We start from the raw sequence: 18,921 nt of genomic DNA, 5'->3' as shown, positions 1-18,921 counted from the left end.
CTACTGCTCTTTACCTCCCCTGCCAAGAAGAGCCAGGGTCAGCTCAACCAATCGTGGTCAGATGCCCCTCGTCTTCTGGTGTCCGCTCCAGCCTAGCACAGCTGTCCCCTCTGCTCGCTCCTCCGCCTAACCGTGGCTTCCAGCTGCTCTAGCATGATATCCCAACCATCCAACTCGAGGTACACAATTCCTGGCCACTCTTCAGGTTAGCTAATGCTTCTCTGTTTCTCCTCTTTATCCTTCAAATCAAGATTTTTCATGCTCCAAGACTGAACAGGTTGCTCTTTTTTTTTTTTAAACCTCAAATGCTTATACCCCTTCCTTGCCTGCTTTTCACCTACCTAAATCTATGTATCCTTTAGTTGAATTTAGTTGAATTTGTCAAGTTCTCCCTCATAGTTTCCCCTTATAGTTCTCACAACAATTCTAATTTAATTCTTAATCTGTAAATAACATGAACCCATCCCGCCTGTCACACAGGAGCAGACTCAGCAAGCTCAACTACTCATCCTGATGCCTGGCATGCGGTCAGTGAAGGAATTTTTGTGAATGACAGAATTATTCCACTTGTTCATTCAAGAAAATTCTTCATTGTGTAAGGAAAACAATAGTGAATCAAATGGATCAGAAAAGACATAAGGAAAAAAATTCCACTGAGACTCTAGTAAGGGATTCTTTGACGTGCTAGAGTTGACTGGAATTTCTTCCACATAGGTAGCTTGAAATGGCCATGGTAAGAGTGTTTACACCAGGGAAACTGGCAAACACTGTAAACTAGAGCCTTTTTCCCTAGATAGATGGTTAAATACTGACCGTCTGGTGGGTATATAATGAGGGAACAGCAACACTACCTTGTAAGCAGGGAGTGAGGCATGGTTAAGAACTACCACTTGTGATGGTTTGTATATGCTTGGCCCAGGGAGTGGCACTATTAGGAGATGTGGCCTTGTTGGATTAGGTGTCTCACTGTGGGCATGGGCTTTAATACCCTCGTCCTGGCTGCGTGGAAGCCAGTCCTCTCCTAGAAGCCTTCAGATGAAGATGTACAACTCTCAGCTCCTCCTGTACCACTCCTGCCTGGGCACTGCCATGCTCCCACCCTGACGATAATGGACTGAACCTCTGAACCTGTCAGCCAGCTCCAAAGAGTTGCCTCGGTTATGGTATCTGCTCACAGCAGTAAAATCCTAAGACACATTTTACACGATGCGATGAAAAAGTGGCTTTGCTGAGGTGACTCTGCAAAGATGTGAAGAGATGATGTAGAAACAGTCTCGCAGGAGTCACCACTGGAAGACAACAGTATGGCTCTTCTGGAAAGCAAAGAGTGAGGCAAGCAGGTGGAATATTATCTCTGGAGGCAAACTTGGCCTTGGCTGAGAGACTTCAGCAAATGACTTTCAAAAAAAACAAAAAAACAAAAAAACAAAAAAACAACAAAAAAAACAGTTTTCTTTTGTTTTGGTTTTGGATTTTTATTTGTCCATTTTTGTTTGGTTGGCTTTGGTTTTTGTTGTTGTTGTTGGTTTTTGGTTTGTTTTTGAGACAAGGTTTCTCAGTGTAACAAAGCCCTGGCTGTCCTGGAACTTACTTTGTAGACCAGGCTGGGATTAAAAGAATATTAAAAAAAAAAAATCAGAAATATTTTGCCAGGCAGTGGTGGCACACGCCTTTTGGGAGGCATAGGCAGGTGGATTTCTGAGTTCAAAGCCAGCCTGGTCTACAGAGTGAGTTCCTGGACAGCCAGGGCTACACAGAGAAACCCTGTCTTGAAACAAAACAAAACAAAACAAAAAAACCCAAACAAACAAACAAAAAAGAGTATTCCACCACACCCAGCAAGAAACCCCTTTCATAAAGCTGTGAAATAATTTAATTTAGAAAGTACCCTGTCTACAGAGTTAAAGGAGATAATAGTAGATGGAAGCAGGCTCAACAAACACACCCCTCACCTCCTAAATCTTGAGACAGGATGGAGAAAGATCTACATGACACAGGCATGACCCTAGAGACAAGATTGGCGAAAGTCACAGTTCCATCAAGATGGTTTCATTTTATTGGGTACTTAGGGAGGCTTCAGACACGGATATGACACTTACAAAATATTTTAAAAGTATCTTTGGCTATGTTTGTTTTGCCACATTGACCTGATACAGCAAAATTGGCATTTTGAAGCTTATAACAAATGGTCTGGACAAATTCAGGCTATGTCTTGCCAGGGGCAACTATTAGCACACAGCCAGCAAAATGGGCCTGTCTGTCTTCCGTCCTGGAGAATTTTACTAGAGTGGTGGACTGCAAAGACAGGTGGAATCAATTAGTAAGGGTGCCCTAGCTCCGAGCCTCAAGGCTGTGCTGCAATCCATCCATGGGGTCTCCCCAGAGGGGCACATGAACCCTGTATTTAAGCATTTCCCTTCCCTCATACCCAGATCTCAGTGCTGGGTCTCAGCCCAGAAGACTTGGGATGTGCATCTTGTTAACCTTGGGGGAGGGGAGCACGAGGCAGCGGCTGTGGCTGCTTGGCTACACCCAGGGCTTAATCAAAGAGCTTTTATAGATGCTTCAGAACTTTAGACAAGCCACAGCACATGCTATTGGCACCAACGACAGCTTAATTTCTCCTTTGGAGTCAAAGCAAATGAACACCTTCCCTAAGGCACTCTACTTTTCAATAGTTCCTTCTAGTATTTAATCCAAGAAGGGCAAATGAGAAATTGTTTATCACAATGGGGTGGGGAGGGAGAAGCTGATACCACAGCTGGGGTTTCACTTCATTGGTAACACTGGGGTCTCTTACTGCCTCAACCCAAAGCTCACCCCTGGGTTACAAAGGCAAGCCCACATTTTGTGGACCATCCCTCCTTTTACATCATGTCTGAAAGCAGTAATCTCATTTTGACAGCTGCAATTTGGATTTTTAAGACTCAACAGTAAATGTGAGTCATCAGCCTTGTGCTTCTCTCCCGAAAGAAACATAATGAACCCAAAGTTCCAGAGAAAACCAAGCTGCCCTCTCTGGCAGACTCCAGCTGGGCCTGTTCCTTTCTCCCCAGAGCCTTGGAATCATCTTTCCTATTCATGCACTCGTGAGAATGTAGCTTTCCTTGGGGAAAGGAAAGTGAGGCTATGGGAGGTATCCCACACAAAATACTAAAACTCAAGTGATAGGCTTGAGACATAGCTCAGAGGTAAGAACAGCCCAGCGCCTTTTCAATGGACCCCCGTGGAGGCTCACAACGGGGCTGTAATTCCAGGTCCAGGGGATCCAGTGTTCTCTTCTGGCCTCCACAGGTGCCACACACACACACACACACACACACACACACACACACACAATGACACACAGACAGACATACGTATAGGCAACATCCATATACATTTAAAAAATACCCTGACTGAATGAAGCAATCTATGAAATAATACTTCATTGTGGGAGAGCAGTGCTTTTTAGTTTTCAAAGTTATCCCATCCCGCACGCACACACGCACGCTCTCGTGCTCATGTGTGTAGACTCAGCAAGCCTCCAAGTGAGAGTTAAACGTCTGGGTTAAAGGGCTTTAAGATAGAATGGACATTAGAATCCACAGGTGGCTTATGAGCCCTGCGGGGAGGTCCTGGTTTACCAGGTCTAGGCGGGTGGAGACTGAACACTTCAAGGTAGCACAAGGTTTAGGCTCACCTCGTGTTTAGTCAGTACAGTTATCCCACAGGGCCTTTCTCTCTCCAGATTCCTTCTGTTTTTAACTCTGTGCCCTGACACAGGCAGAGAGTGAGCGGATGATAGACATCATGATCGATCTCTAAACTCCAGGCTCAGCAGCCAGGGTTAGGAAGAAGCTGGGTGACTGGCTTTACTTCTCAGCACGCCCTCTACATGGGTGCTCTTAGTGGCAGCTGGGTTAGCTGGCTTGTGCAGTTGATGACCTGTTCGCTCATCCTCCCTGCCTCCCTGCCCCACCTCTATCTCTCTCTTTCTGTCTCTGTCTGTCTCCCTCTCTTTCTCCCTCTATCTCTCCCTCTCTCTTTCTGTCTCTGTCTCTGTGTGTATCTTTTCTCTCTGCCTCTCTGTCTCTCCCCAGACCCTCCTCCTAACCACTAAACAAGCATGTTCTGCTCAGGCTGTCCCTTCATTGATAATCTTCCTTCTCCGTAGTTTGCTCTCAAAACCGTGTTTCTCTGTGAAGAATCACTACCCGCCCACTCACCCCACTTTATGTCAAAAAGTCATCCTTGGGACAAATCATTGCTGTGGTCTCGATAATTCTGCAGGCATAAGGAATGCACACTGAATTGAAACTGATCAGAATTATAAACTGATTGTAGCCTTCATATCTTGCACTGTGTGTGCGACATAGGGGAAGCTAAAATGTGAGTTTCTTAAGTCTCACATATACAAGAGAAATGCCCAGGAAGAGTGCTCTCCCACAGAAAGGATCCCAGGGGGGATGTATAAATGAATAGCATCTTTGAATTATTATTTGCCTTCTAGTACAGAGCAACATTAATGTCAGATCCAACTGTGACTTTAAAATACAAAACTAATTGCAACTTTGCTCTTGACACGCACGTCCAAAGACCCAGCTGGAGTTTCCAACTGCTTTAGCATGTGTCCTGGTCTAGTTCCAAGACTCTTTCTATAATCTCTTTTGCTTGCAGCACTTTGAGCACTGCTTACCTTCAGAGCTCTCATTCTGATTTACAGATTCTGGCTTTATTGACTTGTAAATGGCAGAAACAAACTGCATTAAATGAAAAGTCAAGCAACCATGTCAGTGCAGCCTGGTGCTGGGGAGGCTGAGGCTGAAGGACTGAGTATGAGACCAGGTTGGACTACATAGGAAAAATGCATTTCAATAAAAAGTAAATTGTATAAATTGATAATCTGGGGATATCTACACATTATCAACAAAGTCAAGGTACCAAATGTAATCATCCTTGTTCATCCTATAACTCCTCCTCCTGCCCCTCCTCTTAGTCACAGGGTAACCACTGATCCGCCCTCTGTCAGTATGACACAGCAAGTTGCTGGGGTTGGAATGGTGTTGCTATGTATTCAAATTTTAAACACTGGCCCCAAGACCTAGTTGCACCCTCTCTCACCAAGTGATGCAATGTAAACTTTGCTCCCCAATTTACAGCTATTGGGTAAATAAAAGTGGCTGGGGAGATTAGAAGTAGGTGGAGTTCCATTACCTGGCTGCAGGTTGCAGGTAGGAGACAAGAGGAGGAAGGAGACACAGAAGGTCTTCATTAGATGTGATGGAGCGGGAGCACAGGGCTGAGGGAAATGCCCCCACTCTCTGCTCTCTCCTCCGCAACTGACTGCTGGAGCAGAAATAGCCCAGGAGAAACACAAACAGCAAGTATTTGGGGAGCACAGTCAGGAAGTAGCCAGTTTAACCATTAGAAACTTAGATTAGGGGGTAACCCCTAGTAATTGAGCAAAAGCTAAATAAATAAATCATAGTCTGAGTCTCATTCATTTGAAGCTAGATGGGATAGGATAGGAATAATTTGTTTAATTTACAGAAAGTATCCTATTTTAATATCTAGTTCCTTTCATGCAGAAGGTTTACACTGAGGCGTGCTGGCTGATGCCTGTGGAGTTCAGTCCTCATTGCTGTGTAGTATTACAGTGTATGCTTGAGTGCAGGGCGTTATCCATTCACCAGATGAGGAGCATGTATGGCTGCCAGAGTAGGATTATCACAAGAAAAGTGCATGGGAACATCTGTGCTCAGATCTTTAGACACAACTCATTTCTTTGGGGTAGTATCAAAGTGAATGGTAGGTAAACATATTAGGTACACATCCAAGCTTATAAAAAATAATTTCTAAAATGGTAGAACATTTCACATTCTTACAAGCAGTGTGTGGTGGTTTGGATCAGAATGTCTGAACTCATAGGTTCATATATTTGAATTTTCCCAATTGGGAAAACTGATTAGGAAGGATTAGGAGGTGTGGCGTTGATGGAGGAGGTGTGTCATTGGGAGTTGGCTTTGAGGTTTCAAAAGGCCATGCCATCCCCAGTTACCTGTCTCTCTGCCTCTGGTTTGTGGGCCAACATATAAGCTGTCAGCTAATGCTACAATGCCATGCCTGCCTGCTTGCTGTCACAGTCCCTAACATGATGGGCATGGACTCTTAACTCACCCTCTGAAACTGTCAATCTCCAATAAACTCTTCTACAAGTTGCCTTAGACCTGTGTTTCTATTTTCTATCATAACAACAGAAAAGTAACTAAAATACAGTGTATCAAAGTTCCAGGTTTTGACTGTGTCAGCCACTCTTTAAATGTATCTATTCGAGCGAGAGAAGGCTCAGCAGTTAGAGCTCCTGCTGCTCTTCCAGAGAACCCGAGCTCAGCTCCCAATACCCACGCTGGGTGGTGTACAATTGTCTGTAACTCCAGTTTTAGGGGATTCAGCACCCTTTTCTGGTATAGGAGAATATGCATACACAAATGGTACACACACACATGTGCACACGCACACATACAGAAAAAGAAAAGGAAAATCTTTTAAAAATATATCTAGTCCAGTTAGTATATAGTGGTAACCAGTGTGGTTTGAGTTGCATTTCCCTACTGGCTAGTTATGAGCAACTTTTCATGAGCTTCTTTGTTATCCATATGCCTTTTTTGGACTGATTTTTCAGTCCTGGGATTGAATCCAAGGTCTTACACACACTGTACAAACATTCTGCAAACACTGAACTACATCTCAGCTCTATGCTGTCTTTGGTTTAATGTCTACTCAATTTTTTTTTCTATTTTTAAAGGGTTGTTTTGTCAGCCTGGCGTGGTGGCACACGCCTTTAATCCCAGCACTTGGGAGGCAGAGGCAGGCAGATTTCTGAGTTCGAGGCCAGCCTGGTCTAGAGAGTGAGTTCCAGGACAGCCAGGGCTACACAGAGAAAGCCTGTCTCGAAAAACCAAAAAAAAAAAGGGTTGTTTTATCTTCTTTATATATTCTGAAATCCTTTGTTTGTTATGTTTTGCAAATGTTTTATCATAGTTTAGTTTGTCTTTTCTTTTTAGTGGTAATATAATTCAGAGATCAATGAATTTTGATAAAATTTACTGTTTTTTTTCTTTTAAGTCTTAAGAATTTTTTGCTGAACATGGCAATATTTTCCTATAGATTCATCTGGGATATTTAGTAGCATTTATTCTTATGTCTTGAAATGCACTTTGAATTGGTTATCTACATAATTTGTGATAATGGCAAGATATTATACACATATACATATATATTGTCTTGATTATATTCTGCTTTGTAAATAGTCTTAAAGGCAGGTAGCTTCAAATCTACAATTCCATTTATCTTTTTTAAAGTTTTAATCAAATGCACTTTATTCTCAGATCACATATTTTAAATTTGCCTACTTGCTAAACATTTTACTTTCAATCAAATTCCACGCTTTGTCATTTTCTGCCATCCACAGACACTGGAACAGGGCAAATACCAAGTCCCCAACACATGTGCTCCCAGCTCACATGTGCTCCCAGCTGGAACAACACATGTGCTCCCAGCTCAGGCAGTTGCTGCTCTCCTCTGCCTTCTACTTTCAGCTTGTAAACACACAACTTGTTTTCAGTCACATTTTTGTGCATTTTGTGCATTTTCTTGGTGACTTTGCTGTTTAAATGGTTCTCCAAGGCAGTATTGAAACACTCTCTAGTGGTCCTTAGTGCAAGAAGGCTACAGTGTACATGGAGAAAATAAATGTTAGATAACTCTCATCAGGCATGGTTAACTGCATGATTAGCTATAAATCTAATGTCAGATATATCTATATCTACATTTATATCTATATCTACATCTAGAGATACATACATACATACAATAAGGCTTCTTTAAATAGCAACATGGGCAAAATGAGGTTACAAATTTACTGATGAATGTTGGTCAGAAGATCACAATATGGTGACCCCACCTTTCTCCTAGAACAAAGATTCAATATTTGCTAATGCAGTGTCATGGGGACTTCATAGAACTACAACTGCCAGGAAAACTGAGAAAGGACTGTTTCGACTCTTAGGTTACACATTTTTGTTAATACTTTGAAATCACACGTATTTCTAAAAAAGTTAAGGAGGGTTCTGATGGGAATAACTTTGAATTTATAGATAATATTGGAGCAAATTAACAATTTAGCCATACTGAATGTTCTAACCCATGATAAATATATTCTTCCAAATTCTTTAGTTTATCTCAGAAAACCTTTATAGTTTTTAGTGAAAAATAACACTCTCAGGGTAGTTGTGGCATACACCTTTATCCTAGCACTCTGGAGGCACAGGCAGAACTCTCTCTGAGTTCAAGGCCAGCGTAGTCTACAGAGCTAGTTCCAGGACAGAAAGGTCTACACAGACAAACCCTGTCTCTAAGAACAAACAAATGAGAATGTTTATTTTAAATATTTGTCCAGATCTTATATTTTATTCTATTTTACGTAGTATTTTAAGATACCGATTTTAGGTGCCAGTGTACAGAAATGCAATAAAGTAATTCAGTAGACTTTTTTCATCTTGTGATCTTACTCAACTCCTTAATTAGTTTAGTAGCTTTAGGAAGGAACACTCGATTAGCGTTTCTATATAGGGAATCAGAACCTAACAGAGGTGGCACTGTTGTTTCCTTTCTAATCCTTGTGGCTTCTAAATTCTTTTTCTTTCCTTATTACACCAATTAGGTCCTCAAAGCCATATTGATAGAAATGAGTGTCTTCTTTATATTCCTCTATTCCTCCTCTTAGAGGAGAATTTAGTTTCTTATTCAGGAGTGTAATGTCAATGTTGATTTTCCTCAGAGTTGCTGTTTATTGGATCAAGCCATTTTCCCTTTATTCTTACTTGCTGAGAGTTTTTTTTAGGAATGAACTTTTATAGATTAATGCATTCTCTGCTTCTACCAAGATCATTTCTTTTTCTTTACTAGTGTACTAATACGATGAATTACATTGATTGTATATGAATGTTAAACCAACCTTGCATTAATGGGATAAACCATGATTTCTCTTCATATTTTTCTGTTTTTATATATAATATGGTTGGGTTCTATTTGCTAAGCTTTTGTTGAGAATTTTTGCATCCTGGGCTGCGGAGATGGCTCAGTGGATATACTGTTTGCTGCAGACAAATGAGACCTTAGTTCAGATGCCCAGAATCCAGATACAAAGCCAAACATTGGAGAAGTACCTGAAATTTCAGGGCTGGAGGTAGAGAACTGCAAATCCTGGAGTCTCACTGGAAAGCCAGTCTAACTGATCAGTGAGTCTCAGGCTCAGAGGAAGACCTGTCTCAAAAATCAAGGTGGAGAGCTCAGGCCTACACTCATCTATACACTCCACACGTACATGAAGATGAATCTGTACACCACACACACCCACAGAAGGGAGAGCTTTTTTTTTTTTTTTTTTTTTTTTGTGCTAGAACCATTTTAATATAATTATACATATCTGCCAAATCCAGAAAGGGTTTATGCATATATAACTTCCAGTTAACATCTGCAAGCATAAATGACAATGATCTCAGTTTAAAATTCATCAGGGTCAGAGCAAGTGACTAATGTCTTTTTTTTTTTTTTTTTAAACTGCCAGGCTTACCAACATTAAATTATGGGTGAATTAGGTTCCTTTTGCTTCTTTTCAATCCTTGTCCAGAGACAGCAGGGCAGCTCACCTCCAGCCCAAGGTAATCTTTCTAGATCAGTATTCAGTTGCTCTGAATTTTGCTTATAATTATAACCTATTTAGTCACAGAAGAACCCCTGCAGAGGTAGAGTTCAAGGCTGCATACACTAACAGGAGATCACAGTTTTGAAGTCTAGAACAGATTAAAAGCCACAGATGTACCATTTATATAAGACACACACTGATTGTCTCTTAAACTACATATTGACTCTGTCTGAGCGGTATCTTTTCTTTCTTTCTTTCTTTCTTTCTTTCTTTCTTTCTTTCTTTCTTTCTTTCTTTCTTTTTTTTTTTTTAAATAAAGTAGTACATCTAGGACAATCAGTCACACAATCCACACAGCCCTGAAAAGTTTTTCAGTGCCAACTACCAGTTGGTCATGAAACGTGAATGAGCTTGGGACATTGTCTATTCCTAAGATTCAACCAAAGATTGGCTAAAACACCGGATCACCTCTGCTTTGAAGGCCATGACCTCAAGGGAGAGCTTTTACGTCTAAAACCACAACAGGTGATGGTTATAGGCTTCCTTCCTATTGTTCTTTTTGTTTTCCTGGACCACGCTTTCTTTTTACTTTAACATAAAGGTATTGAGTAACTTCTGTAGCCTGGGAAAAATGTCCCGAGATAGGATACTTAAATCCATATGCAACGTTTATATTTTTCAGTCAAATGAAATTTTATGATGTAAGACCTCAACTCAATGTGTTTCTTAGACCCCTAGAAACAAAGCCCAGCATGGAGATCTTTGGTCTTTCACCTTCAGCCTGAGAAACCGATGACCTCTGGAACTGGCTCATCACAATCTTGACCCACCCCGATGCCTGACTCATTGTTTAAGGGACCAAGACTGTTTGCCAAAGATAGCCTGTAATCCTTCCTTAAGAGATGAGCTATAGTCCATCTACCCCATCTTATGATGTTTACTCAGCTTCCCCATTCTTTGTGGTCTTATCCTCCCCATTCTTTGTGTTTTTCCTTTAAAAACCCTCAACTGCAACTGCTGAGGGTCGATCTCCTGTGGTCAAAATCCAGGAAGCAATGAAAAGACCAAACAAAAGAATAATAGGTACAGAAGAGAGTGAAGATTCCCAACTCAAAGGGCCAGCAAACATCTTCAACAAAATTATAGAAGAAGAGCCAGGTGTGGTGGCACACGCATTTAATCCCAGCACTTGGGAGGCAGAGGCAGGCGGATTTCTGAGTTCGAGGCCAGTCTGGTGTACAGAGTAAGTTCCAGGACAGCCAAGGCTACACAGAGAAACCCTGTCTCGAAAAACCAAAAGAAGAAGAAGAAGAAAGAAGAAGAAGAAGAAGAAGAAGAAGAAGAAGAAGAAGAAGAAGAAGAAGAAGAAGAAGAAGAAGAAGAAGAAAACTTCCCTGACCTAAAGAAAGAGATGCCCATAAACATACAAGAAGGCTACAGAACACCAAGAAGATGGGACCAGAAAAGAAATTCCTCCCATCACATAATAATTAGAACACCAAACAAACAAAGATTATTGAAAGTGGTAAGGGAAAATGGTCAAGTAACATATAAAGGGAGACCTATCAGAATTACACCAGACTTCTCAATGGACAATCTAAAAGCCAGAAGATTTTGGGCAGATGTCATATAGATCCTAAGAGAACACAAATGTCAGCCCATGCTACAATACCCAGAAAAACTCTCAATTACCATAGGCAGAGGAAAAAAGATATTCCATGACAAAATCAAATTTACACAATATCTTTCCATAAATCCAGCCCTACAAAGGATAATAGAGGGAAAACACCAACACAAGAAGGGAAACTACCCCCTGGAAAAAAAAGCAAAATGTAATCTTTCAACAAACTCAAAAGAAGATAGCCACACAAACAAAATTCCACCTCTAACAACAAAAATAACAGGAAGTAACAATCACTTTTCCTTAACATCTTTTTAACATCAATGGACTCAATTCCCCAATAAAATGACATAGACTAACAGACTGGACACGTTAACAGGACCCAGCATTTTGCTGCATACAAGAAATGAACCTCAGTGGCAAAGACAGACACTACCTCAGAGTAAAAGGTTGGAAAACAATTTTCCAAGTAAATGGTCCCAAGAAACAAACTGGAGTAACCATTTTAATATAGAATAAAATCAACTTTCAACCAAAAGTTATTTAATGAAAGTGAAGACACATCACATCAAAACTTATGAGCCACAATGAAAGCAGTGGGAGGGGAAAACTCAGCTCTGAGTGCCTCCAAAAATAACTAAAGAGAGCTTACACCAGCAGCTTGACAGCACACCTGAAAGCTCTAGAACAAGAAGAAGCAAATACAGCCAAGAGGAGTAGATGGCAGGAAATAATCAAACCAAATAGAAACAAAAAAAACTATAGAAAGAGTCAACAAAACCAGGAGCTGGTTCTTAGAGAAAATCAACAAGATAGATAAACCCTTAGCCAAACTTACCAGAGGGCACAAAGACAGTATCCAAATTAACAAAATCAGAGAGGGAGACATAACAAAGAAGTATATCTTAAAAATAACTGTTCTGTTTGTTAAATATCAACAGTTGAAAATATTAAAATCACCAAAAAAAAAAAAAATAGAAAAGAAACAAAAAAACCAAAACTCAGCAGGGCAGTGGTGGCACACGCCTTTAATCCCAGCACTTGGGAGGCAGAGGCAGGTGGATTTCTGAGTTCGAGGCCAACCTGGTCTATAGAGGGTTCCAGGACAGGCAGAAAAACAAAAAACAAACCTGTCTTGAAAACCAAAAAAAAAACAAAAACAAAACAAAACAAAAACAAAAACAAAAAAATCCCAAAATTAAAATTCATGTTCTACAAACATTATGGAAATATTATGGATAATTTTTCTCCCTGTGCTTGAAATTAGTCTTTTCTTAATGTTTAAATTCAAAGAGTTTTTGCTATTTTTAAATTTTTAAAACATACTTACTGATAAAATAATTTCTCTCCTAGAAACACTAATAATCTTTTTTAAGTAAACTTATTGTTAGACAATGTACACAGATATATAATACGCTTTAAATACTCTTTCTACTCTCTCATTATGTCAGGTGATATCAAATAAGGGCTTTTGTATATATTTTTCTTAATGATTCATTTTTAATATTTTATGCTCTTGTACTATGCTTAACTCCCAAAGAATATTTTGCATGTTTTGAAACAATTTAGTATCAACATTAGATATAGAATCCTCAGTTATGGATAGTACTTCACTCATTTATGATATTTTTAGGGTATGAAGGATATAAATATAAAAGTTGAACAAATTTTTATGTATTATTGATTATCAAAATACTCAATATTATTAATATATTTGGTGTATAAATGCATTTAAATAATAAAAAAAATTAAGACAAAAAGAATTAAAGACTTGTTTTGGCTGATGACGAGGGAAAAAAATTAGGTTGGAGGTTGGGGATAGTGGTGGATGGAGAGATGGCTCAGGAGTTAGGAACACTGTTTGTTCTTTTAGAAGATCCAGATTAGATTCCCAGAACCCACATAGTAGCTCACAACTATCTGTAACTGCAGTTACAGATAGTTGTGAGCTAATATATATATATATATATATATATATATATATATATATATATATATAGCCAAAACACACATACATGTAAAATTATAAAATAATTTAAAATTAAAAAAATTAAGTTGGGTATGGTGGTACATACCTGTAATCCCAGCCCTTGGGAGGCAGAGAGTAAGGAGATTGCCCCATGTTTGAGGCCAGCCTGGGCTACAGAATGAGTTCCAGGGTAGCCAGGGAATACTACATAGAAAGACTTTGTCTCCAAAAACCTGAGGGGGGGGGTGAAGAAGAAAGAGGTCTTACTAGTGGAAAAGTAACTCAAACAGAGATAGAGAGCAGATGTGCATGTACAGGAACACACGAGGTTTTCCCACATATACCTTTTAAAATGTTCACTGCTCTAGCACTATTCTAACACACCTATAAATTACAGACAAATTTTAATCCAGCAACATGTGCTCTGATCACATCCAGAGACATTCTAGGTCTCTATGATTCAGACAGAATACAGATACACCACATACTTTTGATCCTTCTACCTGGAATACAGACATGTCCTTAGTGTAGACCTTTAATCCCAAACAACGCAGGTGAGGTTAATTTGTAGGAGAAAATATCCATGTCTGAAAGTGACATCTAATTGAGGGGCAGACAATATGATGAATCAGAGAAAGATTTGACAGAATAAGTCAAGAGATAGGAATGCCCAGCTCTCGTGAGAACAGGCAGAAAAGGGAGGCTACTCAAGAGCAGTGCAGGAACAGTCTTCCATTCCTGAAAGGCTATGCATCTATCTCGAATAACGCTTCAGAGAGTACAAATAGGATCAAAAGTAGAAATGCCAGAATAAGATTTCCACTCACATAACACATGGTGTCTAGGATCCAGGTGCTTTGCAGTACATAATTGGCTTCTCTAGAGACATTTCTCACCTGGACACCACAGGAGAGAGAGCGAGCTCTGCGGTTGCATGGGAAAGGGAGCTAGAACTTTGAGACAGATGTCCGTGACACTCTGCGAATCTATGAATCACCTGTGGCTGTCCCCTCTCTCCACAAAAGCAGAGTATAAATAGAAAACAGCAAGGAAAGTATACTTTAATCTGTAATGTGTGTCTGTGTGGGAAGGCAGTGGCTCAGGGACCCTACCACATTGTGTGTACAGCCGACGGCATGGAGAATTAACAGTCAGTGGGATGTTAATCAAATGGTGCGTAGCTGTGTCTCATTTCACTCAGGTGCATTGTACTAGTGTCAGCAGGGAGGCAGCGTGTAGACAGAGGTCTGGCTGGTTCAGCTTGGCCTTCACACAGCCATTGTCACCAAGGGCTCGGCACATGGACTGTCGTGGTTCAAACAGCGGTGTAAGTTCCCAGTGTTGTGATCATTGTTCCCACTTAGTGAGTGAGAAAACTGAGGGTCAAAGAGTTTAAGTCAGCAGGTCTGGCTGAGGCAGCCACAACCAGATGATAATGTCAGGATCCAAATTGAAACCTAAGGACTACAGTGGCCCTGTTAGTCTCACAAACCCCATTTCAGAAATGCAGCTGAGACAGTATGATTTGCTTCTGAGAAGGAAGTGTGCGCCTTTACCTCTGGAGCTGAAGGTTATGGTAATGGCCTCAGGATAACTAGGCCAGGGCAGAAGACATGGCTCAGCCACATTTTTCTAAGTTGCCTCCCCTAACTTCCCATAACTTGGTGTTGGCTAGACACTTCCCCAAACCCTTACTGCCCAAGGTTATAAGACTGAAAAGGGCAGAAACAATCTGGCCAAAGCTCTCTGAAACTAAACCTGAAATCCCCAAACTCGGGAGGACAGAGGCTTCTAGTTTCACTCACTTAGTGAAACTAAGTGTCAAAAAGAAAAGGGGCTGGAGAGATGATTTAGAGACTACATGTATTGCTCTTGTCAAAGACCTGAGTTCAATTCTCAGCATCCATATAAGGTGGCTCATAACCACCTGTAACTCTAGATCACAGTGGAAATAATACCTTTGGCTTCTATGACACATAGACACACCTGTAATTATAAATAACTGTATGGTTTGGGGAGGAGAAGGAATGGGAAGAGGAAGGAGAACGGGAGGAGAAGGAGGAGGAGGAGGAGGAGGAGGAGGGGATTGGAATGATGGCTCAGCATTAAGAGCACTGTTGCTCTTGCAGAGGACCCAAGTTTGGGTCGTAGAACCCACGTGGCAGCACATAACCATCTATAAATTCAGTTCCAGAAGATCTGACATCCTTTTCTGGCCTCCACAGGTATGGGCACATGCTGTGAACAGAGTTTATTCAGGTAAAACATGCATACACATAAAGTAGAAACTACATCCTTTTGTGAAGAAGGACAAACAAAGGGAGACCCTGGATTGTAGAGTTGGAGTCTCCGAGGACTCTGGGAGTTGCTCTCTGACTCATTTGTCACTCTTGAATTTAAGAGCCTTTCCCGAGGCTCCTGTCCTCCCTTTAGTGGACTTCCCTGTTCCCGCACCTCACGGCCTGTTTGAAGCCCAGGCAGCTTCCGCTTTGAGCCCTTTGATGCCACAGTCCTAGGCAGGGCTCTGCTTGGGCCCTTCCTTTTTTCCCTAAGCCTAGGCACTTCCCTCAGGCTGAGAGGAGTCCGAGAGTACCAGGCCTACACTGGGCTAGGCAGGACTGACAAAGACTGCTTGTGAAGTTGAAGGAAGAAAAGCTCTTTAGATTGATTGATTGATTGATTGATTGATTCGTGTCAGAATTCGTCTGGCATGGCTAAGCCAGACCATATAAAATAGGCACTGGCAGGTTCCAGGCCCCAGCCAATCACCGGGCACGAGACACAGAGAATATTTTGTGCTCCTCAAAGAGGAGAAGGCAGAAAAGGGGTGGGCATGATGGCTGAACACACCTGAAGAGGACAAGGTGACCAAGAGATGTGAGATGACTCTAGCTGACCCTTCCAGACTTCCTGGCTTGTCAGAAAATTCTGTTAAACATATGAGTATTTGCTGTGACTGACTTCTGCTGAGGAACCCGAGGAAGTGTCAAAGGTTCCAATTAAAGATGAAGATGACTTCAGCTGGGGTCCTGGAGTCACAGAGGAGCCCCAGAACAGAGAACCAAGTTGACAGCGGGACAGGGAGGTCCTTCCATCAACTACTCAGTGCTGAAAACAAGAAGTGAGACGAGAAGTGGAAACTGGTTTGGCTCTCTAAATGCAGTGCTAACTACAGACATTTGTGCAAACTGCTTTCCATTAGTGTTTTATTGCTCACCAATTGCTCGCCGTGTGGTATTGTAACAATTTTGCATTGCATGAACAACAGGTCAGACTTAGCTGAGTTCTCTTTGCTTCCTTACAGTCAGTCTTGCCAGGCCTTGTGTGTTCAGTTGGGTTGTATGTGGTTAAAACAGTGGTTACAGTTACAACTTACAGAGAAGGAGGAAGAAGACAAGGAAGAGGAGGATAAGGAGAAGGAAGAAGAGGATGGGCATACATTCACTATATGGTTAATTCCTCAAAGGCCAGGGCACCTCCTGCTGGCTTAAATATCAGTGTGTTGTCTAGTTTTGGGAGCTGGGCCAGAGAAGAACACCATAAGTTCTAATGATTCTGATGCTTTATATCTGTTTGTCCTTTTTGTTTTCTTTTTAAATTAGGAGAACCATAAAATGTCTATCACCAAAGCAGCGGGATCCCTGCATACCTCTAGAATGGGGTGTGCACAATGCTTGACTACTGAGGTCAATATCTCATCCTCAGTCCATGCTTTGGGAAGAAGATAAAAGAGAGAAATCACTTCTTAGGGCCCAGCTAATAAAGTCAGGGTGGAAAAGCTTCCACCAAATAGCAGTAGAGGTGAAAGGGACTGCTTCTGAGACAGCATCTCCACCAACCTTTCACACATTGCCTAGTGACCTACTATGTGCCAGGCTTAGGCACTGTGGTGGGTGAGGGGAGAATTCCAGAAAATACAAAAGCTGTTTCCAGCTCTGAGGAGGTGGCAGGTAGTTGGGAGAGGGACTATGGGTGAATAAGACACACCTAGCTAAAGAGCAAGCAACAGTGAAACATCAGCAAAGTGGCCTTACTTCTGCAAGTCTTCTGATCCGTGTCGAGAGTGTAGCCTTGCTTGCACTTGCAGATGTACGAGCCAGGTGTGTTGAGGCAGAAGTGGGCACAGTTGTGTTCCAAGACGCTGCACATGTGGACTGCTGCAAAGGAAGACAAAGAAGGTGAGCAGTGGCACCTCCCTTAGCCTCAGTCTATGCAGCAAAGATGCCTTGCAAGCATGTGAAGAAGAGGCTTGAGCCCAAAGCGAAAGAATCTGAAGTCCCTTGCAGCGGGAGGTTCTCTGTCTGAAGTCGACAGTCAGAAAAACAAAGGACCACATAAGGTGGAAGAGGAATGGTATTAGGGTGAACTATATGACATTGCTGATTCTGTGTGGTTTTTGACCTACAAATCCACAAATTCCAGGTTCAGCTTAACACCTTTTTTTTTTTTTAAAGATTTATTTATTTATTATATGTAAGTACACTGTAGCTGTCTTCAGACACTCCAGAAGAGAGCATCAGATCTTGTTACGGGTGGTTATGAGCCACCATGTGGTTGCTGGGATTTGAACTCTGGATCTTTGGAAGAGCAGTCGGGTGCTCTTACCCCCTGAGCCGTCTCACCAGCCCCCAGCTTAACACCTTTTGACAGGCAGAGAAGATCAGAGAAATTTCTGATTCCAGAATGTCTTTAGTAAGAAGGAGCTTTGAGTAGGCAGAAGTGGAGTGGGAAGGAGAGCTACCTGTTAAATGAAGGTGTTAGAAGCCAACAGCCTCCCACGATCATAAATCCTAAGAACTATGTACTTTCAAATTTGCATGAAGTTTACAAAAATTTGGAATAACACTGTATTCAAATGTTTTACACTGCCATGATTTTTATGTCTCAATTTTAAATACTTGTTGCATTTAGTTTCTGAAAGCATCTCAGCTTCAGATACATAGGTTCTTATTAAATCTGTCTGGAGCTCTTGCAATTCTTGCTGTTCTTTAATATCTCAGTTTATGACTTTAATCAATCTAGTACAACTTGAGCATATTTAAAATTAACAGGCATCAGTGTGATCAGAACACATTATATAAGTGTTCTCATAAATAAAAGATGTCCAAGTGAGAAAAATAGCTTTCTGAAGCTTATACAATAAAAGAGAAATTTAAGAGCAATCCTGTGTTTAACCAGTAAGTAGTGAAACTCAGCTACTGATGAACTACTTTTGCATATATACATCTCTGCATTTAAGTAAGGAATGATGCTGCCAATTGTAAGCACAAGTTAGAGTCGCTTGGGAAGAGGGAACTTTAGCTAAGAAATGTCCCCACCAGTTTGGCCTGTGGAGTATTTTCTTACTGCTGATTGACATGAGGGCCCATCTCTGTGGGTCATGCTACTCCTTGGCTGGTAGTCCTCGGTGGTGTAAGAAAACAAGCTGTGCCAGGTGTGGTGGCTCAGATCTTTAATCCCAGCACTCAGGAGGCAGAGGCAGGTGGATCTCTGGAAGTGTGAGGCCAGCCCAGTCTACATAGTGAGTCCCAGGACAGCCAGAGCTATATAGTGAAATAACAACAAAGAAAGGAAAGAAGGAAGGAAGGAAGGAAGAGAGGGAGGGAAGGAGGGAGGGAGGGAGGGAGGGAGAGGAGAGAGGGA

At 41.4% G+C, this 18,921-nt stretch overlaps 1 protein-coding gene across 6 annotated transcripts in view; it reads right to left on the bottom strand.

Moving 5' to 3' along the window:
• Matn2 (matrilin 2) overlaps positions 1-18,921 on the bottom strand; it is a 142,070-nt gene that overhangs the window by 67,479 nt on the left and 55,670 nt on the right. For all 6 annotated transcript variants that reach the window (XM_021216544.1, XM_021216543.2, XM_029548256.1 and 3 more), the window contains exon 4: positions 17,313-17,435. In XM_021216544.1, coding sequence (XP_021072203.1) covers positions 17,313-17,435 — 123 coding nt within the window. The remainder of the gene's footprint in view (positions 1-17,312; positions 17,436-18,921) is intronic.

This window comes from Mus pahari, chromosome 17 (assembly GCF_900095145.1).
Source record: "Mus pahari chromosome 17, PAHARI_EIJ_v1.1, whole genome shotgun sequence".
NCBI classification, from domain to species: Eukaryota; Metazoa; Chordata; class Mammalia; order Rodentia; family Muridae; genus Mus; species Mus pahari.
The sequence above is the reverse complement of the archived record's forward strand: the minus strand, read 5'-3'. Positions and strand labels throughout refer to the sequence as shown.